At 37.3% G+C, this 24,704-nt stretch overlaps 1 protein-coding gene across 1 annotated transcript in view; it reads right to left on the bottom strand.

Moving 5' to 3' along the window:
• The window catches only part of LOC104160234, a 37,795-nt gene extending 23,292 nt beyond the window's left edge, over positions 1 to 14,503 (bottom strand). Inside the window, exons 1-4 of the mRNA XM_009698321.1 lie at positions 14,496 to 14,503; positions 14,168 to 14,364; positions 12,248 to 12,312; positions 9,314 to 9,420 (exon numbers count right to left, since the gene is read on the bottom strand). Coding sequence (XP_009696623.1) covers positions 9,314 to 9,420; positions 12,248 to 12,312; positions 14,168 to 14,364; positions 14,496 to 14,503 — 377 coding nt within the window. The remainder of the gene's footprint in view (positions 1 to 9,313; positions 9,421 to 12,247; positions 12,313 to 14,167; positions 14,365 to 14,495) is intronic.
• Positions 14,504 to 24,704: the final 10,201 nt, after the last annotated feature.

The raw sequence follows: 24,704 nt of genomic DNA, 5'->3' as shown, positions 1-24,704 counted from the left end.
AAAAAGAGGGGAAAAAAAAGGATGACCACACACTGACCATGCTGCTATAAACACAACTTAAAAAAACCACCCCACCCTGCATTGACTATATCTCTGCTACCACTGTAAAGACTACAACACAGAATGTGCATACTTCCATACAGTTTTGAACCCATTGAAAATAAAATGTTTATTAGTTCCTTAACTGCAAGGCAACACCCACCTACTCCTCCATTAATCAGGATTCTAGATTTGCCATGGAAGTTGAGAGATTCAGGTTAAGCTCATGTAATTTAACTTTGAAGATCGATGTAAATCCTCAATATATTATTCTATAAGATACATAGAAGCCATTATAAAACATCTGAGCTCTATTCCTCAAAATAAGCTGTCCAAATTTTAAATGGAGAATAAGAGTGGGATGAGTAAACATAATGTAAGCAGCAACTCACAACATATGAATGTGCTTCTTACAATGGAGATGGATACAGTGGTGACACTTAAGTGACTCGGGAGGAGAACAGAAAGGGGGGGAGGGGGGACAGAAAAAAAAAAAAAGAGTTTGCTCAAAATAGTCAAATAGTAAGTCCTCCCAGAAAGTCAAGTGAGTCCAATGACACTTACAAAGAACAAATGTGAAGGATTGTTTTTTTTTAACAAACATTTGGTAAACAATAGAAGCATAGATCATTTAACACTAGGTGACCCTTATGCAAGTACTTAAAATGTACGCTCAAAAGTAAGATGGTATAATTAAATCCCAGTAGTTTGACTTTACCTCACAAGTCAATTAAAAAATAAATCTTGCAATAGTTGCAGTACACCACAAATTCATACAAAATCAAATGTTAAAGACGGATTAATTTGAGGTTAGACTTGATAGTGCAGGATCAGAATTTAAGTTGGGTAGTTAATATACACTATGAATAAAGAATTAGATGCAAGTCGTTAGCATTCTCACTGCAGTATCGTACTAAAAAGTTTTGAATTCTATCTGAAAGTTGTAATTACCTACACAAGCAGCTACACATTAAGTAGGTCAGAAGTACACTAGCATCTACAAAAATCCTTTGCAGTAATATCAGATAACTAAAAGCTGAAGAGACTCCTCAAAACCCTCATACTGCACAGCTCTTCACAACCTGCAATGTTACAGCTGGATACTGCAATAAACTTTTGCAGCTGAATAACATTCGTAATGTTGACTGCCATTGAAATCTAATAGCATTACTGAGTTTTAATAACACAGTAAAACAGAATAAGACACTGTTGCGCATCTGTGTAACCATGGGTAGGAAAACAAAGACAAATGAGGAAAAGAGGCAGGAAGGGACAGTAGCAACAATGGAAGGATAGAGTCTCAAAGGAACAAAATGGTAGACTTCCAGAACTTCATTTTATCATTTTGCTAATGTCTGCAGGAGCAATTTCTACACCAAACATATATACCTTTAAAAAAATATTATGATTTCACTATGCACAGTGCAATGAAATGAACACAAGTAAATCTTCAGGTGCTAGTCATGCTCAGAAAAAAAAAAGTAACTTTAAAATTCTTATAAGATGATGTGAATATTTACCCATGCCAGTTCCAGCTGGTGCAATCTCTCTGGAGAAGATTTCTACAGCTTCTTTTTGCTTATGGTGTACAGCAAGCCAAATAACAGCTTCCCGAGGACCCTGCTTCAAAAAAGTAGAAATTAGATTGGCCAAGATGCAGAACATCATCTAAATTTACCAAATTGAAAAATAACTGTAGCTCAGTATATGAGTTAAAGCTAATGGAAATGTTTAATGCTCACTGCTACAAACTATCATTTTAATTCAGTGACTTTTCATCCAGCATCACTGTCATTTTCTGTTAATGTTTCATTATCTTCTTTATTTTATACTTGAAGCAATTGTCAATTTACATGGCTGGCAGTGAAAAATGCCAGACACTTATGGCTAACAAAGTATAAATTTGCTTATGAGAATTCTAGTAAATTTAACCGTATCATAACAAAACAAACTTTCTGTCCCCTCAAATTTTAAGGCTGGACTAAACATTTTAAACAAAACAAAACCCAAAAACTCAAACAAAATCTCAAAAAAGTTTTCCTCTTCAAAATAACCTGAGGAACTACATGCTGGATCTGAACTCCTAAACTGCATGTTTTTTAAAACATCTCCTAACTCTAGTCCTACTTATTGCCCACATTTCTGTAAAGCTGCATTCTTTAAAAGCCTTACATAAACCAGCAAATTTAATGTTAGTTTTTGAAACACTGGTATCTTGTACATTAGTATCATTTTCCTGTGTGTACACAGTACATTTTTCCCCAAAGCAATACTGTTGAACATGTCAGCATTCAAAAATCTCCAGTCAATTTCAGGAATTTAAGTAACTTCAGCAATTTAGGAACATGGATGTATTTCCTAGCAGCAGCTGCTGAAATGGTGTTTATAATAAATACTGTAATATGCTGCACCAAGCATTCTGGCTATTGCAAGAGTATCCCAAAGAGACCGTTATGTTAACAGACTACTAAATCCTCTGTTCCAACTCAAATACACAACAAAACCCCAACACGAACAAGCTCACTTATGCCAGCTTATAACAAGGGAGAAAACTTCCTGACTTTATAGCCAGTGATCAGCTAAAAATCACTAATGAAGGGCCTTTTGTTTTAGTATGTTTAAACCTAAATCCTATATATTAATGAAGTGGAAGGATGATTTTTCTCTACTTCCTGTTCTGGTGGCATATCCACACAGAGGTACTCTGAGGTACGGTAACAATAAATATAATTACTTTCATCTTATCTTAAGTACCCCTATGTAAAAATACTCACAGGGAGACACACACACAGTTCTTTTATCAGCCTCCAACCTCCCAGCTTGGAAAATACCTGCCATGATACTATCATGTAGGAAATCCTGAAAACTTGATTCACATTTTTATTAGTTTATCTTGATATTCATGTAGGCAAACCCTAAAGTAAAAGTTTAGCAGAGCCAAGCTAGGAGAGGTTATACTATTCCAGCAGATCATGTATCACTGAAAGGATCGAAATTTCCTTCTATGAATACAGAAAGAGATGTCCTGATCAAGATAATACAAATAAGAAACCAATCATTTTCCAACTGGTTTCACTAGGTCATTGTAAAAAAATTGTCACTACACAGAAAATATGCAGTCATGCCACAAACTCAACAAACGCTTTTTTTTTTTTTTTTAACATTCAGTGTTCCCAAAGCTACCATGAGATTCATTAGATTACTACAAATAATAATTAATAGGAAATACTCTTGCAGAAAACATACTTATGCATTCACATCTGCTTCCTGGTTCTAAACCGTATCATGTCTTCAACATTCCATTTAAGTTCTAGGTTTACTTCCTTGCCCACAGATGCAAGATACAATGGTCTATGAAAATAATAAAGCTGAATCCTGTTCTGAGTGGGTGAATCCAGTATTAAAACTGGATATACAGACTATTTTAAAGTCATTTATCTTACAGTACCTAATTACAACAAAAAATAGCAAAACAAAGTTATACTTCATCAAGTCTTAACAATGTGTTATAAATTGGTTAACAAAGGGTTAGTAGAAAACTAACAGACACAGCATGTACAGTTTTTATACAGCAAACTCTAATGCTTGATGTACTATTAATAGGTACCTTTCATACGAAACACCCAGTATTTCTAAACCATGAACTCACTGACACTGTGATACTGCCATAACCCCTTCTTCCTCCCTGACAGAAAACCACAGAGCAGGAGATATTAAAAATTAAACACCAATAGGGTTACTCAATGCTGATTCAGGTCCCTTTCTCGCTCATGCTGGGCTGCTGCTGACAAAGCAAGCTACCCGAGTGGCAAGCAACAACCATGTAACCAGGCGGGGAAGACTGAGAAAGGAAAGAAGGGGAGCATTTCTTGGTTTCTCAAGGATACTCTGTGTTGTCAGAACAGTCAATACTCCACATAGCAGCTCAGACCACATTATACAAGGTCCACATAAGCCTGGGATACACAGTGATTTCACCGTTGCAAAGGCAAATCTTTGCACCCAGTTTGACAGGCCCGTGTGAGAATTAGTACAGCCACTCCAGACATCTTCACTGAGCTCCAATTATTGTTCAACTTACCCTCTTTTGGTATTCATACACATATTTGCTTCTCCTCCTTAAATTTAGATGGTACAATCTTCAAAACAGGAACGGTTTTCCTTCTGTGTTAATATACTGCCTAACATAACATGACTCTGGTTTTGAGCACTTATTTGCAACCCTAATAACTGTGTCTAATTTTGTATGGAAAGACAGGGTAGAGAAGAGGGTTTAAGAGATGACATTATTCCTACCTGAAGCCCCAAAAGGCAGATGTTTTCCTTAGGATTCTATGGCTTTGTATTTTAAATGGAAAAGCAAACCCCACTCCCTACCCCTTTTTCCTCAAGCTACTAGGGCTGCTCCCCAGATGAAAACTCACTCTGGTTAGCTGCTTCTAAACTGCTGGAGGAACCAGGTGAAGGGGGAAGGCAATAGAATGATTTCCTGTATTTCAGCCTTAGCTCTCATGTCCTACTTCAGACAGGTATGGGAAGCACATACAGTGGAGATAACGCTCTATTTAGTTGTAACATAAGACCTGGGAGTTGAGGCTGGAAATACGGAAAACACGACAAATACTGAGTTTCATTTGGAAAATTTATTTAATGTACTGTAAGCAAACTGAACAGCAAGGAAGGAGAAACTGCTCTTTTTCAAATCATTATTCACTCTATACAAGACACAAAACTTTCTATGTAACAATTTAATTAAAGAATGTATTACAATGCATAATCATAAGAAGGTGGTACAAACAGAACACAGGCAAGTTCAACATCTAGAATACCTGTTGCTATGTTTCAAAATTTTGCTTCTGCTGTCTCAGTAACACACTTAACATTGAAGGGTTTATGGTCCTACAAGGAAAAAGACCACATTACAAAGCTCGTTCCTCAGGAAGCAAGTCTTGCTGCTGTGCAGAATGAAATTGAAGCTCAAGCACTAAAATGAACAGCGGCAGATAAAACTTGCCAAATTCCTAAGAACACTTATTTCCATAGTAAGAAGTTCACTGTCTTTCTCCACATCATGTTCTTGTTCCCTATACATACAAATTGTCAGCTATTTCAAGTGCTGGCACTCCTAAGATCGAACTCAGAGTCAAGTTTTGCCACGTGTACCTTAAGAGTTTTGCAAGACTGCCACTGACAAAGAAGAATTAAATGCTACTGTTTTGGAACAAACTAAACTGTGTAAATATTTAAAGTGCATGTAAGTGAGGACAAGATTTACAGCCTTTTTCCTTTAAAAAAAAAAGACTTTCCTATTCTAGATTAGGAAAACAGACCATGGATATCACAGCTGCAGTGGCTATGGCCATCATTCATATTCTTACACATTAATTTATTAAGTCACAAGATACGATGCAGAATTATATAGTTGAAGATTGTTTCACAAATAGTACTCACAGACAGTTTTAAAGTTGCACAGGCAAGAATAATTCTGCTATTTCCTGACTCTGCAATCTTTATAATGTGGTCTTTTAGAGTTACATCTAATGCAGTCTAAGTCTACGTCATAGTAACCTTTATAAGATATTTCTTTAGATGAATAACATTAGAACAGACTACGACAACATTTTTGTAAGACTTCATATCAGTGCTTCTGGAAGACCCAGTACTGCAAAGACCTTGTCAGTGTTAATTTTGTACGCTAAGTAGTGATACTGAATTCTTTGTGAGATGATGGGGTGAAATTCCCAAGATGATAGTGACTTCCTTTAAAGTTGTGGAAAAGATAACAATATGGAGAGATTAAAAGAGGTCAGTAAAAGTTTAAGAACACTCCACTGAATACTTACACCATCTATACTCCTTCTAGCATGAGGTCCATATGTATCTTCAGACCCTAAAACCTGTATGTTAACTGCACTGTAATCTTCATACCCAAGCTGACTGAAAATAAGACGAGTCCTGCAACAAATGATTTTTTTTTAATTAGTAAACTGCCTCAAAATGATTATCTGAATTAGCCCTGTGTGGTCCACAGGAGTTAGCTCTGTCATGTAAACTGGACTATGAATACTTTACACTAAACAAATATATCTGAATACTACAAATCAAGTGATCACTGACAAGGAAGTTCTGCCTCTGAATTTAACCCTGGGTTTCAAACTAAGCCTTTTGTTTATTCAAATTATATGAAAGATGACAGGGAAATACAAATAAATGGATTTCAGTTCTTACTTTTATCTTTAAAGCAAAGACAGCTTGATATGTAATTACAGTATATGCAGTCTTCCTGGTTTTCATACTGGTAATTCAGATCTTAACTCTGTTTCTGCTATAAGGCATTATGAACTACCAATAAATACATGGAACTACCTCAATACATCACAGGCACCAAGGAAGAAAAAAATCAAACTGAAGAAGGAACTTTTATTCAAATCTTAAAGGTATTTATTTGGGATTAATGAACATATGACTGAAATGCCAAAAAGTTGAAGTAGTTTCTAAAGAGAACATTTCTTCATCACTCATGCCTTTCCAGTCTGGCACTGAAATCCCTCAAACTCTTTCTATAAGGATATTTCCACCAAAAGCACATTGTGTCAAGAGTGCCAAGTCTGTCCAATCATGATTAATAATGGGGGTGAACATTACCTTCTTTTTATACACCATGAAAACACACACTGCTTTAAGAGAGCCAGGAATTAATATAGGTTTTTGACAAATATTAAATTTGTATTAAATAGACTGTTCGCAACAACTCTTAGAAAAAAACAGCCCAACTCTCAAGCATTAAAACTGAAAATGACTGCTATAGTTTTAAAAAAATAATCATATAAAGTCCAAAAAACAAAACAAACAAATCACAGTAAAAAAAGGTTAGAAAAAAGTTTCAGAAGAATCCAACCATTAAAATTAGTCCAACTTAATAACATGTTTCAGATTGGAAAAATAAGTTAAATTCTGAAGCACCTAAACTGTTTTCCCAATAATCTTGGTCTGGCACCCTTCTAGCTGTATAAGAGATTTTATTAGTTGAAACAATGGAATTATGTTAGGATGAGAAAAACATTTTGCATCAGTGGAACATTTTGAAGTCACTTAATATTTCATCATTGTTGTAAATATTAGCATGGTACCTGAAAAATGAAGCAGTGTACAAGACTTAATACAAAATGTAATTTTCTAATTGTTGTACAGAGATGAAGGTGGTCCACGTACCACAAATGAGGCCATCTTTATTTTGATGACCACAGAAAGACAGATACTTGATTTAAGGTACTTAAATTTGCAAACTGTATCTGTAGTAAGTAATTTTACGTTATTTGTCTTCAAACATTACCATTAGAGATACCAGAGCTCAAAATACATTCTGTGGGTAATTTTTAACCCTTTCATGTGTCTTGGTAATGCAACACAGAACCATGTAAAATAAAAGGACACCAAAGACTATTCCAAAGAGACTTCTTCACACACATACTGCCAAATCTCTCCTGCTTTCAAAAATGAATAAACAAATAAAGGAGAGGCATGCAAGAAAGAAGTGAAAAAAGCTGTATTACAAGATGCCAAAGCCACTTAATGTCTTAGGCTGCCAACTAATTTGACCTGTATAATTGAAGCACCTTAAATTCGTGACCTTATTCTGTACTTGTTGCCATTAGACTACTGGGCAGAATTTAACCTAGAACGGACTGGAAGCTGGCTAGCTGAAAGATCACATCCTGATGACATTCTCTCCACCAATTCCTGTTGCAAAAGACTGAAGTCAGGGCTTCCTAAAGAGATATAGATGCTGGTAGAGCATTCTCTGACAGTGATCAGAATAGCTTAACTCTTATTCCATATCTGGGCTGGCATACACAAATTTTTGAACATGCTGAAGAAACGACTCCACACATTAAGCTGTTTAAGACTGTGTTTGAGATGGAGAATGTATTGATGAGCAACACTGTATACTGTGATTTTTAATGCACAGAAAAAGGCACAGCTAGCTGCTCCAGGCATGTCTCATGGGCTAGAGGCCACTCATCAAGCCAGTTAACCAGCCTTTGGCTATCTCCCATCAGCCCTCTTATGAGGATTACTGAGGACAGCACAGTAAGCAGGCTGAATTAATTTTCTAGTGGTCACAGAGGGAGCATCACCACAAGCTGTTTCAATCAGAAAAAAGATTCATGTAGTCCAGTCTGAAATAATGTCCAAGAGCAAACATGAAAGGGAAAATATACCATTTTTTTTTTCCCCAAAAATAATCACCTAGCTTCCACAAAGACTGCTTTTCAGAGACTTCCAAGTCCCTGAGTCTTTGTATTTAACAACTCTTGAAGGGTTTTTTCTTCATTGATTTTCTCAGTAGCTCTTGGACACATACACTTTTAGCATTCGCACCACTGAAGAAAGGGATTCCATAGCTTAATTACACATCCTGTATCAGCCCACTCTCATCTGCTACGTCTCTTGAGGGAAGTCACACAGCTCCTCCTTCATCACAGTGCTGCAGATGGCCACACGAGCAGTAAGTCACTCTAAGTCCACCACAAACCTTGCATTTCTGACAGAGGTCTATCCTAGTGTACTTGCTGCATGGGTCTATAATAGGATGGGGGGAAGTTCTATATAAAACATGGCACAAAGAGATAGATTTGTAACTAGAAAGGTTGGGGCTATTGGAGTAAATGCTGAGAGACTTCCAGGAGGATACAGAATTATATTTCAGAGGAATCCCTCCTCGCCCAAATATACAGGCATGACAATATGACTAAAGGTTTATCAGTCTGTCTTACAACTGTAAAATTGTTCTAGCAAACAAAATTATTAGTCACATTTTACAAGGTACTAAGATAATAAGATAATTTTGTTTAAAACACAAACTTGGTAAACTGCCTACATTTCATAGCACCAAGATTTTTGATAAAAAGAAGTTCTGTGAAAATCAGTGAAAACTAGTTTCACATGGGTTTCTCTCTGGCATCTAATAAATTCTAATCTGAATCACAGCTTTTCTCCATTAATTTGAGTTTTTCTCCACTATCCAGCCATTTATTTTCAACAACATTTGAGACCTTTCTCGCTCCATCAAACATAGCTGAGGCGTAGTTATATGTTGAAAACTGGTTTCCTACACAGTCTACTTAAGTCTTGAAATGTCCTCCCAATTAGAAGGTTATACTCTTCTAGGGTTCTTACAAGGTCAATATGGTTGCCATCGTATGTCACTGTTCTATTTTCATCATCTCCAAAAAGAAAAAGCCAAAACCCCTTCCAAAACTCAAATACTAACCTTTGCAGAATACCTTCCGCAGTGCGTTTTCCTTTTTGTACTGCCTTTGGACCTCCCACTGGACAGACAGCAGTAGCTCTAAAGCCATCAAGGTAAGTGGCATTTACCTAACGAAAAAGGGATTATGTAATTACATGGGATTCAGTACTGATACGCTATAAATGCTCTCTGACAATCATTTATCCGTACATTAAGCAGAAGCAGAATAGCAAGAAACTATCATCGTCACCACAAAAATGTACTCTATTATTTATAATTCAAAATTCTATTGCAGGAAGATTCAAATCTGCAAAACTGTGAAACTCTGAATTGCTTCTCATTGTCATCCTTAAATTCTCCTGTACTTAACCTATTTCGGTACAGAGGATACACTCTGATGTTGAAAAGCTGAATAATCTATCACAGTGAAATGGATCAGACATAAGTTTCCAAGAAGTATTAAAGTAAATGTGGAAAAATATCACATACACACATGCGCACACAAAAGAACTTGCTATACATTGCAAACATTTAACTATCAAGCATTTTACAGTGCTATAGCTGCTCAACAGAGCTCCAATACAGTGAAAGTAATGCATCACCGTGAAAATAACGCATGACCACAAATGGTAGAAAAGCTTCAATAAATATATTCAAAGTAAGTGTCATGAGCATTTTCAACATTTGTTACCCAATAGAAAAACAAAAACAGAAATTGAAGAAGCTGGTAAGACATTCAGCATTAACTCTCTACAGCCAGCAATGTTTTTCCTACAGTAAATTTTCAAACACTTTATCCAGTCTACTTTTCAATGTCTCAAAAAACATGTTTCAGCTATTTCTTTTGAGAAGCTATTTCACAGGTTAACATATTTCTCATTATTTTCCCTGAAGTTTACCTTACATCTCACTTTCTCTTACCATTGTTTTACTAACTACACTTCACCTTTAATGCAGCAATTAAATAATTTTCCCCTACACTTACTGTAAAGTTACTAAAAGATGTAACACATCTTGAAAATGTTTCTAGCTTGTTGTAATGCCCATTCAGTCACTTCCTATCCAAGCTGAACATATTAAGTTCATTTCCTAAAAATTACTTCTAAAGCAGGTGTGCAAAGCATATGTCCATTACCACTGAGTGCCAGTTAACCAGTTTCAAAAAACAGAAATATTTCACAGTAAGTCTATCTTACGTATTTTAGAATATCATTATGCTTTGTATATTAAACAGTGTGAACTATGTTAAAAAACATTCCTATACAGGCACATTTCAGATGTCCTACTTAAGACATAATAATAAGAAACAAATTAAAACTTGTTTTTATTTTACTGCTATGTAAAATCCAAACTGTCACTCTGTTGTGTTTATTCCATTTCATGGTTCATCAACTCAATATCTCAAATCTCAGTTATTTCCTTTAGATGTACAGAAGCACGGAAATGTAAAGTCAAGAACAAAAACTGCAGGAGAACAAGGCTGCGGAACAGAACAGTTGCCGAAAGTTGCTGAGAAGCAGCAAAACATATTCTGCTTCAAACTGCTCACTCAGACCAAGGAAGAAAGAGCATTTCCCACTTCATACATTCACTGCCTTGTGTATTTGCCCATACCAAATTCCACTATTTGCTACATGAATAACAAAAGCATTAGCATAGCTATCATTTGACTGATGGAATTTGATGTTTTGTACAAACGTATACTCTTCATTCTATGTAATTTTTAGGACTTACTTCTAAATTGACTTCTCCATCAGTTACACAATGACACTGTAAGCCTGATTTTTAAAACTAAGCATCTTTTAGAAGTGTGTTCATAATTTATATTTTAAGACACTTTTCTTGTTGTTTCAAACACAACAAAAACGTATTTTCAGATTAAAAAGACACAGTTATTCCCAGATGCAGATAATGCAGACACAGATCACTCAGAGAAAGGAAATTTGTTGTTCCAGCATTATGTAACCAGAACTCTTCAACTAATAATTAAAATTAATATACTACTTGATTCTAAAAATGCTTTGTTGGTATGCTTCAATTATGGAGCCTTTAGAGAGCACTTCTATTCTGACTTTACAGCTCACCAAAACCAAACCTGCTTCGGTGATACTATAATTTATCTTTGAAATACTGTGTCTTTTAAAAACTAGAACTCTAACTTACATAAAACTGGTTTTAGAAGTGTCAGAAATATTTCTAAAATGCAGTTAAAAAGTTTCAAAGAAAAACTATGCTCACACATACATTATATAATATAAACAGAAATATTTGCACAATTCCCTGCTTAGGTTAACTCATATGGCTGTGCTAAGCAGTTAACTTCTGATCTCAACCTTGCTTCTGTAAAAGTCAGTTTTGCAACTAGTTTTAGCAAGAAAAGGATCCGGCCCTACTGGTACTTCACCAGAACTGTGTTTATCATAGCAGCCACTCAGCGAATGGAGACCGCTAGAAGACTACAGTAACAAACACAAAACTTCACAATTTTACTAGAAGCACAGGATTCTTCCAACAGAATATTTCAGGAGACTATCAGCATCTTCTTAACTACATCTGTCAAGAGAGCAACTAACTCATTACTTACCTTTTGAAAGCTACTTGGCAGATAAATTTCACAATGAAATAGAACAAAGTTAACACCAGTATAAAAATCCATGAGTGTAAAGGTGTTAGTGGGCTAAGATGTTTTAAAATTATTATTCTTACTATAAAAGAACCATCCCAGCCTTCTCTGGAGGTTTGTGGATTAGCCTGTCACACAAATTAGCATGTTTTTACGTATCAAATAAGGTTTGTCTTTTTTTCTCTTTCCCCCTCTTTCTTTTACTCTCAGGGCAGGGAGGATGAGGATTTTAAAGTGGTAACAGGTTTTGGCAGAAAATACTTAGTATTTTCTCCAAAATATAAACTTTTGTAAATCAAAAATACCTTACACTCCACAGAAAGATATAATACCTTATAAAACGTTGAAGGAGGTGATCCTTTTGCTCCATGAACTTTCACTGCCCCACCATCAAAACCTATAATGGTTAAAAAAAGCAATATTTAAACTTCTTCAATGTAATTTCAAAGACATTCTTTTGTGATACATATTAATCAAATGCATTTAATCAAAAAGCAGATCTTTGATAGCTGTACTGTCACAGAGGAGGGAACCTTTCATGAAACAGTCCTACCTACCTTAGAAACACAAACAGCAAATGGGTGACTAAATTTATTACTTCAATGAGCCTTTTAATAGAATGCTTGAAATATTTATTCATGTACTTAAAAAATACATAATACAGAAAGCAGCTTTAGGACCTCAGACCCAATAGTTATTTTCCACTTAACAGCCAGTTATTGCACACACACAGACAGAGCATACAGTGTACTATAGCTGGCTGGAGTGGACTGCAGTCCTTCACTTGGTAAAGAAACAAAACAAGAAAGATGAGAAACCAGTGAAAGCTTATTTGCTGATAGCTTAGTAAGCGAAGGGGCATCTTCACTTTAGCCTTCTTGTCAATAAACAGAAACAGAACAGTATGAATGTATGTTTCAGGGAAACTACCATGTTCAGTACTAGCAATATTAATGCCAAAAAGAAACCGGAGAAAATCAATAGGCGCAACTCCCTGAAAATTAGCAGTGCGGGATCAACACCTCACGTCAGACAGACAGAATTATACTGTATCTCACCTGTACCTAACCTGTGCTTGCAAATATTTAGGAAGCAGTTCAAAGCTTTACGCAAATACTCTGAAGAGATCAGATCAGAACATATCTGAAAAAGTAAATGTGACTTGCAGAAATTGTACATGTCACTCAAATAACATCATCGCTGTCTCTGCAAAATTGACATAAGGTTAATTTAACTCTCTCAAGACAGAACAATACCCCTACAGTCATGGTAAAGATCTGGAAGAGCTTCATGTTCCATGTGAAGGAGTAATACAAAGAAAAACCTCCACAAAACAAAATGCATAGCATCCATTGCCAAAAAGAAAACAGAAGCACCTCTCAGTTCAAACACTGCAAGTAATCCAGCAGGACAATAAAATCAGCAATGTAAACAGCAAAAATAGATAGCTTGCCTGTTTTTACTGGTGTACACGTCAAAGCACTTCAAACTAAAAATAATTAAGAAATCTGCCCATTTTCCATCTGTTATATTTCTAAGAGAGCAACTGGAAGTTCATGTGAAAGTTCATTTTAAGTTCAAACATGTCATATCAGGTCATTTGCAAGCTAAAAGTTCATAGGAAGGTTAGGGTTTCTTTTTTTTTTTTAAAAAAAAAAAAAAGAAAAAGACTAGTGGCTAAGAGCAGCAAGCTGGCCTTATCAGACTGCCACTTGGTTATGTTGCATGAACAGAAGGTTCACTGTACAATTTTACAGTACTTTTATTACTGAAGCAAAGTATTTTTGATGCTACCATGTAGTGCTTTGAAAGACACAGCTTTCCATTGTTACTAACGTTTGAAATGCCATATGAGAAAACCTGTACAAAGCATACCTTTTTTTTGAGTAAAGAAACAGAGCTGTAGTTTAAAAAAATACTGCAACCATAGTGGACATGTCTCAGTGTTGCTCACACAGAATACATAGTTTAAAGACTTGGTAGGTGCAAGGCATGAGTTAAAAAGCAAAGCAAAAGGAGTAGTGATCAAAGATTTAAATTAGTCATCCAGCAAGATAAATAAGAGTATGGTTAAAATTTCTAAAGAAATTTCTAGCAGAAGTCCTTGAAAATATCAATTTAATATAGTGTCGCACTCTAAGGAACTGATTTAACAAGAAATATGCAGAGAAAACATGGAAAAATAAAGTAACTGCTTTAGTTTGATAACCCATTTCATTGACATAGATCTCTTAACATGTAAGAGGACTAACCTGGAATTTCGGTGATGGAAACTTTGGAAAAGTCACATGTGACATCTGGTAGAAGATAGCGCTGAGGATTGCCCAATTCATACACCAACTGTTCAGCTACAGTGCCAAAAGAGATTAGTCCCCCCGTGTCTGGTGGTTTGGAAAGAACAAAGTCTCCTTCAGAGGAACATTCTACAATAGGAAAGCCTATGTTGTGCCTAGAATACAAAAAACATTGGGGAAAAAAGTATCAATACAAAAGGGAAAGTGAAAAGAAAAATGAGTAACAACATATCAGAATTTTATGGTAATGACTAATTAATAAAACCAATCAAGAGTTATAACATACCTGGTCATTTCTGTAGAAACACACACAAGAAAAAGCATTAAACAAACTGCTCAACCAAAACAGTAAGAGGATGCATTTTATAGCTTGGCAAAGGAGTACAGATGTAAGAACAGATACCAACAGTAAATAGATAGAAGCGGGGAAGGGAATGGAGAACGAGACTAACGGAAATGGTTAAAGTAAAAGGAAGCCAAAAGCATTAGAGGTCTATGATTAAGTTAGTAAATTCAGAAGAGAAACTATGATTCTTAATTGTAGCCTAGTTTGGCTACAGCAGTACACACAGCATGAAGGTGAAGACGTGTGAATACATTTTGTACTCTGGATTTGTAAAAAGGCAGTCAAAGCAGGGAGAACAGACTGTGCTGGAAGACTCAAAGATGAAGGAAAGTACGAAACAGGAATAATCACACCTATTTAGGGCAATTTCACATGTTAATAATTAATTATACACAGAAAAGTTATAATCAGAAAACAGAAAGACACATGAAAGTCAAGCTCTTCAGCCCAGAACAATAGTAAAACACAGAATGAACAGAAAATTATGAGGCATAGCGAAAAGGAAAGCAGTAAATCAGAAAATTACAGACATGTTTGTAAATGAAAATATTCCTCCTCTTCACATTCTCACAAGAGTGATATACAGAAAGTGATCAAATAATTCACAGTAAGAGGCACATGCTGGTTATTACAGTAGTAGGGCAGAGTTTTCAGGGTTATGTGGACGAGATGTAGGTATCTGCTTTCCCGGTTAAGAGGCTTTTATTTTATTTACAGAGAATTTGAGCACAAGTAATAAGTTGTTTTTTTTTTTTTTTTAAAAAAAAAAAAGTACCTGAATATTAAAATAGACAATATTCTTCTAAAAAGGCTACCTAGCTCGCTCCCCTCTCATAGGAAGTTGGAAGTTTGTGCAAATAAAGTGTCCCAGAAAGACAAAAAGAACACAAAAAGAGGAATTAAGGAGATGTAGCCCCTTGCAAAAGTAAAACTGTTCTAAAAAGGTCCTAATAATGAAAGGTGGTGAACATCACCATTCTCATTAAAGTCAATGACCTTCAGGTCCTTCATACATACTTCAGATCAGTCCATCCCTGAAATTAATTATTTTTGGGTGCTAGTGGTAACAATGTGCTGAACAAACAGCCAAACTGGTTATCAGCAAAGGTTAGATGAACATAGTTTGTATAACATAAATCCACAAAGTTTTGAAGGCAGTAAGCAAAGAAATCAGTGAACTCTTAAGTGACATTTGTACAAGTTCATGGGAGTTTGAACAGATTCCTTATCATTGGGAAGCTTCAAACATAACCCTGTTATTTAAAAAAAGGATTAAGAGACAAGCTCTGTTACCAGAGATCAGCAACTTTAATACTAATAGTGTACAAAACTTGGAAAGTATGGTAGCTGGAAGACACTTAGAAAAGCCCACATCGAATCAGTAAAGATTATACTTCATTAGACTGGTCTTTCAAACTATTTAAATCCCTAAACAGATAAAGGGAAACAAAAAACCCCCACGCTAGCGAATACAAAGAATTGCATGGAATTAACAATTTTTTATACAAGTTATCCTAGTTGTTTGTTTGTTTGGTTTTGTTTGTTTGAGGTGAAGGAGAGGGAGGAAAGATGGTAGCAAGCAGTATGTAACATTCAACATTTTAAAGTGTGACGTAGAAAAAAACAGCACCCAAAAACCCTCTCAATTCTTGGTCTTCAACATTAATGTAGACTACCAGACTAACATATGTAATTATTACAATTTTACAGGTAAGGAGACACATACAGGAAGCATCATGATTTGCCCAGTGTTACACAGCAGGGTTAGTGACTGAACAAGGCTAGAATTAAGGAGCATTTACCTTCTTGGTGCCATGCTTGTGTGCTTTGACCCTACCATCTATGTGTCTTAAGGCAACAGCACCAGGTGCCTTGCTAGCAGGCTCAACGCAGCTTATTTGAATCACCTACCCAAAAGTGAAATCACTTCCATCAAGACAGACTGCTCAGTGTAGTCTCTCTCACTGCAGTGACAACTGGTATTCTTGCTGCAGTCCTCTAAGTCATCAGCACATGCAACTCTTAGGACACATTCCTGCATCTACTCACCAGTGAACTTTGTTTTGAAGGAAGAAGAGGTAAACTGTAGACAGTCAACTTTCTACTCTGTACCACTGAGTCTACTAACATTGATTAAACTTCAGTTTGCACAAGTTCCACTCTCAAAAGACCAGAGCCATTAAAAAACAAAAACCAACAACAATACAGTGAGACAAAGAGAGAAAATTCACCCCCTAAAATGGTTAAAATCTGGCACACACTTAAGTCATTAACAGTAGACCAGTCACAGAAGACAGAAGATAAACAGTATCAGTATAAACAACACTAGTATTCAGTATGCAAAAGGAAAGAGAGACTCTGATTTTCCTGTTATCTAAGGGCCATCAGAGTCAGAAGATCTTTATGGTGGAATTTTTTATGCTGCCAGAGTAGCTGGAAGGAGATCATATAGATATAAATGTACTTTCTGGAACAGCTTGTAAACAGTCTCTAAGGTTGAGACTGTATCCTGGGCTGCATCCAAAGCAGCGTGGCCAGCAGGTCAAGATACGGGATCTTGCCCCTCTACTCCACTCTGGTGAGACCCCCCCTGCAGTACTGCCTTCAGCTCTGGGGTCCTCAGCACAAGAAGGACATGGACCTGTCGGAGCGAGTCCAGAGGAGGCCACGAAGATGATCGAAGGGCTGGAGCACCTCTCCTGTGAGGACAGGATAAGAGAGTTGGCATTGTTCAGTCTGGAGTAGAGAAGGCTCCAGGGACACCTTAGAGCAGCCTTCCAGTACCTGAAGAGGCCTACAAGAAAGCTGGGGAGGGATGTTCTACAAGGGCATGCAGTGATAGGACAAGGGACAATGGTTTTAAACTGGTCAAGGGAGGATTTAGATTAGGTATTAGGAAGAAACTCTTCACGGTGAGGGTAGTGAGGCACTGGCACAGGTTGCCCAGAGAAGCTGTGGATGCCCTGTCCCTGGAAGTGTTCAAGGCCAGGTTGGATGGGGCTTTGAGCAACCTGGTCTGGTGGAAGGTATCCCTGCCCACGGCACAGGTTTCAAACTGGATGATCTTTAAAGTATCTTCCATCCCAAACCATTCTATGATTCTATGATGTTTGCTATGCAAGACAGACATTCAGCTCTTACCACTTGCAGAAAAGCATAGACCCAAAGCTTGTAAGAAAGTTGTATGGAGGAAAGAAGACATTCTAACACAAAAAACCCAAAGAAACAAACACCACCACCACTATTGCTCCCCTCCCCACAAACAAACAAACAAAAAACAACAAACCATCAACACCAAAGCAGAAAACCAAAAGTTTTTCTAGGAAAGGCATGCTGACACAGGACACTAGCATGTCCTAGCATGATCAGGATTTTTAGCTACATTTAAACCATTCTGAAATCCATGACCCAGCAGGTCAATGAAAGGAACATTACAATCAGTGACTTACTCTTTGGTCATCTCTTTCATTGTTACTCTGTTTCAACAGCTAGTGAAGGTATCAAGGAAGATTTTTTGCCTTCATCTGAGATAAGCATGAGGAACGTTTCCTCCTCCAGGTACACCACCACCCAATGAACTTTCCTGAAGGCTCAGTTAGTTGCAGAAGATGCATGTTCTCCCAGGTCACATCAGTTCTAAAAGCTTCCCTCACTTTTTAACAATCCAAAACACAGAGATGCAAAGAACTGAGCAAGAAGCCCCTGGATTCCACCTGTATTGTAACTGGATGACTGGGAAGATACATACATCCTATACTACCTCATAGCAGATGCCAATAATAATCTATATTAACATATGCATGCTTAAGAGAAAAATTTATTTTGTACACTGATGAAAGATATTACTTAAAATTATTTTTCAGCTTGAAAACAAATTGGGCTAAGTCACTCCTATAGCATGACTCAGTCAAGTGACAGCTACTGAGACCTGGCATTACTGCTGCTAGTGAGCTCTAGCTACCTGGATGGGGTATCCTAGCACATACCACAGGTACTATGATCACACCGTCACCTTGATCAGCACTTCCACTGCAAGAAGTAACTCATTCCCAGTTCTCTAGTAGGTGTTGCTGAATGACTATATACCATATGACATCTACTCTGTAACATGCCAACTTTAGCCTGGCTAGAACCCACAGCCAAATTGTAATTTTGTACAGTGTAGTAGGGGAGTCAAACTACAGAACTATGAATTTGAACTTCAGCAGCAACTACAGTCAAGGCATCCAAAGTGGCACAGTGGCCAAGTGGCATCCTTCAATAACAAAAGAATTGCATCATTTTAGTGATAAAATCCCCTAGTAGGATGGGACAGGATCAAGCAACGTAAACAATTCTGAAAATACTAACATTAATTCTAATTAAATTATATAATTGTGTAATTAATAAAATACAATACTAGAGATAAATATGAAAGTACTACTTTTAAAACATGTTGAGCAGTTCTTTTAACACAGAGCTAAAATATAGTAGTAATATACATGAGCTTGTGAACTGAGATGACAACTACCATTCATTTATCCAAAATGTCTGTTTCAGGTTGTGTGTTTGGTATTTAACAATTAAGTAAATTATATGCATTAGTAAACCAGAGCACTCAATAAATCCAAGCTAAGATTAAACCTCAGAAACCCCCTCCGAGTTGGGGCTAAGTGAGGAGTTAATAGTTAAAGCAGGTCCTCACTGACTACAGCACAGGGATAATGAAGTTCCAGAACTGGTTTTGCTGCTGAAGCCACCTTCTCAGCTACCACCTACAGCTGCTGTCCTATTCTAACAGGAATCAGGGCTCTGAAATTGAGTCTCCTGTCAGTTCTCTGCCTGCCAATGACTTGCTCTTGGATATTTTTTTCCAGGTAAAATGCTGGTTTTTCTTCAGTTTTGGCTCTCAGAAATGTTACAGTTTATGGGCATGTCACAAGTTGATAACATGAAGTGTCTAAGCAGGGATCTCCTTTCCATCTACTCTGGGTCAATGCACTATTCAACCTCTGTGTAGCTATGAAGATAGCCTTCCTTCTTGTTTTGCCACATATCTTACACCATTTGCATTACAAAAAAAGTAAAATCCACGATCAGTATTGGGTCTTGTTTGTCTCAGGGAGAAAGACATTGCGTGAGATAAAACAGGTATTTCTTCCCTCATAAGGTGCCAAACCCCTTAAGTATCTCATTCATGCCGCTACTGGCAACAGAAGATGGGACAGCGTAGTACATTTACTTGCAGAGGAAGATGCTGCAAGAAAGAAAACAAAAGCCAAAAAAGTCACAGCAGCGCATGTGACATGGAAGTGAACCAGGGTCCAAGCAGGCTGTGGTACGAACTTTTAGCTTTACAGCTATTGCAGTTCCCTGGGATGTGACTCAACGAATGTCACACTGAGGAAAGCTCTAAGCCAAGCTTCTCAATCCCCTGGGCATGTATTTTAACCACAACGCTATTAGGCAAAAAGTAGAGGCTGCTACCACTGCTAGCAGTGTTTTTACAACCAATTCAAAACTGCTAACGTGTCCGGCAAGATCAGCACAAACTCATGGGTAAGGTATATGCATCTCTACATGTTGGTACCCACATGTTTCCTAACTTCTCCTGCAACTCGATTTAGGCAAAATTTATTGATTGCATCACTTATCTCCTCTGACTAGAGCATTTCAGAGTATGCATTGTACGTAAGCTCTTAATGCCTAGACAATTTCAGGCCAATCAGACAGGCTACCTGGTGTTTTCAGCTGCCTGGAATAGATGGTGCTACAGAGAAAAAGGCATTCCACATTGCTGATCGGGACTTGCACGCTGGATTCTGTTCAAGTCCCAAATTAAGCAATCTGGATCCAGCCCTTAAGAGACTACAACTATTGACTTACCCTTTTGGTCATCCCGGGCCAGAGGATTATGCAGTCTCAACCATTGTACACTCTTGGCTTAGGGCAAAATGTCAGTGTTTATCATCTCCTCAAAATGATTACTCTACTGATCACCATTAGTTTATTCTCTCCTGCATTTCAAAACAAAACAGAACAATGTACTAATCACCCACTGGCACTAAATAATAGTAAGAGACAGCAATGTCTGGGGTTAAATGAAGATTAAATACAGAGCTGTGCATTACCATTATAGTTCTGTCATCACGGTTCTTTCTGACACATTGAATTCCCTATTGAGTGCTGTGCACTAGACATTAAATGGGGAGCAGTGATGTATTATCACTTCTCCTGACCATCTCCTGACATATATTACTACACAAATAATAGAAAAGGAGTAAGTGCCTTTTTTGATAACATTTACTTAAACCCAGTCATTTAAGAATGCTCATTAGTCTTCTATAAACTGTGAACTAACAGTTTCCTGCATTTTCTCTGCTAAACATCAGAGAATCCACACAAGGAGCAAGTCAAGCAGCCAGTCAAGCAGCCTTCCTCTCACTGGAAAAGTAAACAGCATCTATCCCCTCTACCTGTCTGTCCGTTTCCATGAAAACTGGACAAAAGTTTACAGCTTCAAGATTCCTGCGTTTAAGTAAAATACATTATGGAGATACACCCAGCACAATTAAAGAAATCCCAGTGCCTCAGGTCAGCACACAGATATCAATTAAGTCTAGCTTCTATCAGCTGAAGTAATTTAGAGAGTCACAAGTTGGAACATGCAATTTACTTGGTTTTTTGATTAAAAACTTACTTTACTGAGACAACAAAGAAAGAATAGCTTAGGTTTTCATAGCTAACCATTCGATTGCCACAATATACCCACATGAACGTTCCTGAGACTCAAAACACCTTTTTGCAGTGGAATTGAGTTCTCAGAAGTGGTCTACATCAAATATTTCAAGAAAATTAAAAAAACTCCTAAACACTAAAAAACTATGTTGGATGAATTAGGTAGGTCCAATCCATTCCCTCAATACTATATGCACGGAATGTGAGCTCTGACTGTGACTTGCCTGCCTTTACTTAGTTTAATTTAAAGTGCTCTTGTTTACATAGTTAATTATTGTTGCTTATGCATAAACTGTAGACAAATAAGGTTTATAAGCCTAAAATTTGATAAACTCTTCCTTTTTTTAAGTCAAAAACCCTCATACCCATCAGTCCTTCTTCGCAGTACACTTACACCTTTTTCAGCAGCCAGAGACAGAAGAGCAACGTGGACTACTGTTCTCGGGGAGAAAAAAAAAGACCGTCAAAAAATGACCCAGGTCCAACCGCAACCAAACCTACCCTGGGCAGTAAGATGTGAGGCAAAGGCAGAGATTTCCCCCTACTGTTTAGTCAGCAGAGAGCAGCATCAATGCTGAGTAAGGTTTTCTTCAGCTCTAGCGTTAGGGTCCAGGAAATGTTTGCAGAGCCGAGTGGTAAGTGGTCTGGGCTGCACAAACACACTCATGGCAGCGAGAAATTCGTGTATGAAAGGCACTTTAACGACGAATACAGAGATTTGACTTGGCTTCTTCCCCCGACATTTACTGACCTTGTTGGGCTGGTTTGGATTTAACATTATGTATCACAGACACTATGATTTATCGAGATCTAAGTTACACACGTTTACTTTCAGGAGACTGGTAAAAACGTAGCTTTTCCTAAATGAGGGAGAAATCATTAATAGACTATAGTCAAGTAACTTTTGCAAACTCTGTCAAAGCTCTGTTGACCTATTGGCAATATAACTGATGCTGATGGCACCAGGTATTGCATGTTTTGGTCCTTACTGAGACTATGAATTATTACACTATTATTGCGTTATTATGCAATGCATTATCTGCATGCATTGAAAAGTGATTCAGACTGTCCAAATAACAAAAACTCCAAGCCATCAAGTTTCATTAGTTTAAGCAAAGGGTTACTGCTAGGCTATCAAATGGAAAATGCATTTTTCTGCAGCCCAAAAGCTTTCAAAATATTTCCTCTTCATACACTTGGACCTAAATATAGTAAACAACTATTTACCAGGGAAGTAGCAGAGCTCTCTAACAAATCTCCACCACTCCTTCTTTCCCCTCGTATTCTAAATGCATGTGCTGTACCACAAGCCCACTTTAGTCAGTCTTCTACGCTGCCTCTCCAAATATAAAATTAAATCTCACATGTTATTTTGGTTTTGACTAGTTTTAGGAGTTTATCATACAGACTGATGTGTAACATGCTTTTATTTCAACAATTTCATTAATTAAATACCTAAGACTTTTTGAATTTGCAAACAAAAACACTACTTGTAAGGCACCACAATTAATTCTTTAGTAGACTAAACCTGAAGGTAAATAAACTACTGTTTTATTAGCACAGATACAATCATGCGTGGTTCAGAAGTATGCGTGCGGATCGATGGGGACAAGGTAACAGAGCAGTACTGGGTGCTCACTTTCTATATTCTTTAGTAGCAACTGAAGTCAGCACCAGTCAGCTCTAAGCCACAAGACTACTATGATTTTAGACACAGTTATACGATTCTTATATATATACACATGAATATTAGCTATACATATATAATGTATGTATACTTGCCTGTAAAATTAGGTACTCCCACTTCAGTAGCTCATAGCTGAATATACTCAAATTTATTTTTTTTTTAAACCAGACTGCCTTTTCTCACATAAAAATCCTTAAAAATAAAGAACTACCAAACATTTTAATAAGAAAACTAGTATTCTGTTTTTTTCTTTCATTCTTTTATAAAGCAAGGTCTTTTGGAGTCACAGTTACAGATTTTAAGAAGTTTCACGATACAGCATAATAAAATCGTCAGGAGATACATAAGAATAGGAATGAGATTAGCAGTTATAAATCTCCAAACTGAACAGAGCATCTCATTACTATGAACCCTCTCATTTGATTTCCTGTTGAACACAAAAGTGAAGAGCGAGTGCAGTTTCTTCAGGTCTAGTAGCCTTCTAATAGGTGAAAAGAAATGTCTGACCCTGTTTCTTTCAATGCCTTATGTGCCTTCACCTGTAAACGAGTAGTGTTCAGGAACTCAGAAAAGCAGAATACATCTTTCAGAATCATGCTCTCAATTGGAAACAGTCACTACAAGGAGGAGAAAAAAGCTTGGCAGCCCTCCAGAACTAACTCCAGAGAGTGGTTCTTCAGATGGCAGTGCACACTGTCCTGCTGGCTCATCCACCTGGACCACAGGCTGCTCTGGCAGCCTCCTGCCCAGGGTCTACTTGGGAGCAGGAACAGCCCGATGAAAGCCACCCTTCCCTCCTGCATCGCTCCCACTGCTCTTCAGCCCTTTTCTCCATCAGGTAAAGGAAGCACTGACTTTCTAGTGACACAGCACAGGACAAGATTCCTCCCTCTCATCCCAAGGAACACAGGAATAAACTGCAGCCAGAATCACTCATCCTACGCAGAACATGCTCCCTGACTACTTTTAAACTACTCTTAAAAGCAAGATGGTGAAAAGCAGGCTACATTACTTCTTCCTTGTGGTACCTCTCAGCAGGCAGGAGGACCTACCTACACAAAAAAGTCTAATTCAGTAAGTCTGAACACAAGAGATGCATATAACTTTCTGAAAGAACTGACAGCTCAACACATTTGTGGTGATCAGGTCACACAGTCGGAGAGGACTGTGGCATACATTCATCCCTACCAAAGCAAATCATGTAAAATTTCTGACTGAACAGTAGGCAACCCTGATCTAAATGAAGACTGATGAAACAGCATCCAAAATACGCTTATTGTCTTTTCCATTACAATCATACATTAAAGCCAGTAACAAATCTTTCCAAAGAGCAGATGATAAAAAAGGCAACAGAAAAAATAATCTAAAACAAACAAACAAAAACCCAAAGGGCTAAATTTTTTTTCAAGCTATCTGCTTCTTAATGTAAGAAAGCAAGTCCTCAGTTGACCAGAAAGGAAAAGTGGAGTAGGGACAATGGACCTTGTAGAACAGTAACATTAAGGTGGACAAATATCAAGAGGCCCATATTGCCTCCCCCAAAAGAGCAAAGTAGAAGCAGTTTTCACAACACAGATATAGTAGGAAACCTCACCTTTGGTCCACTACAAACATACATGCTGATGTCACGGTTACCTACCAGTCTGGAACTGCATGCCAATCAGTGAATATTCCACCTGTACATTGAGCACCACATTCAATGAGATGACCTGCAAGGCTGGGAAAATGGCATTCAAATAACTAAA

The sequence above is a fragment of the Cariama cristata genome, unplaced genomic scaffold, assembly GCF_000690535.1.
Source record: "Cariama cristata isolate BGI_N322 unplaced genomic scaffold, ASM69053v1 scaffold21624, whole genome shotgun sequence".
In the NCBI taxonomy this organism is placed as follows: domain Eukaryota; kingdom Metazoa; phylum Chordata; class Aves; order Cariamiformes; family Cariamidae; genus Cariama; species Cariama cristata.
Note: the sequence above shows the minus strand (reverse complement) of the source record. Positions and strands in the feature narration are given on the sequence as shown.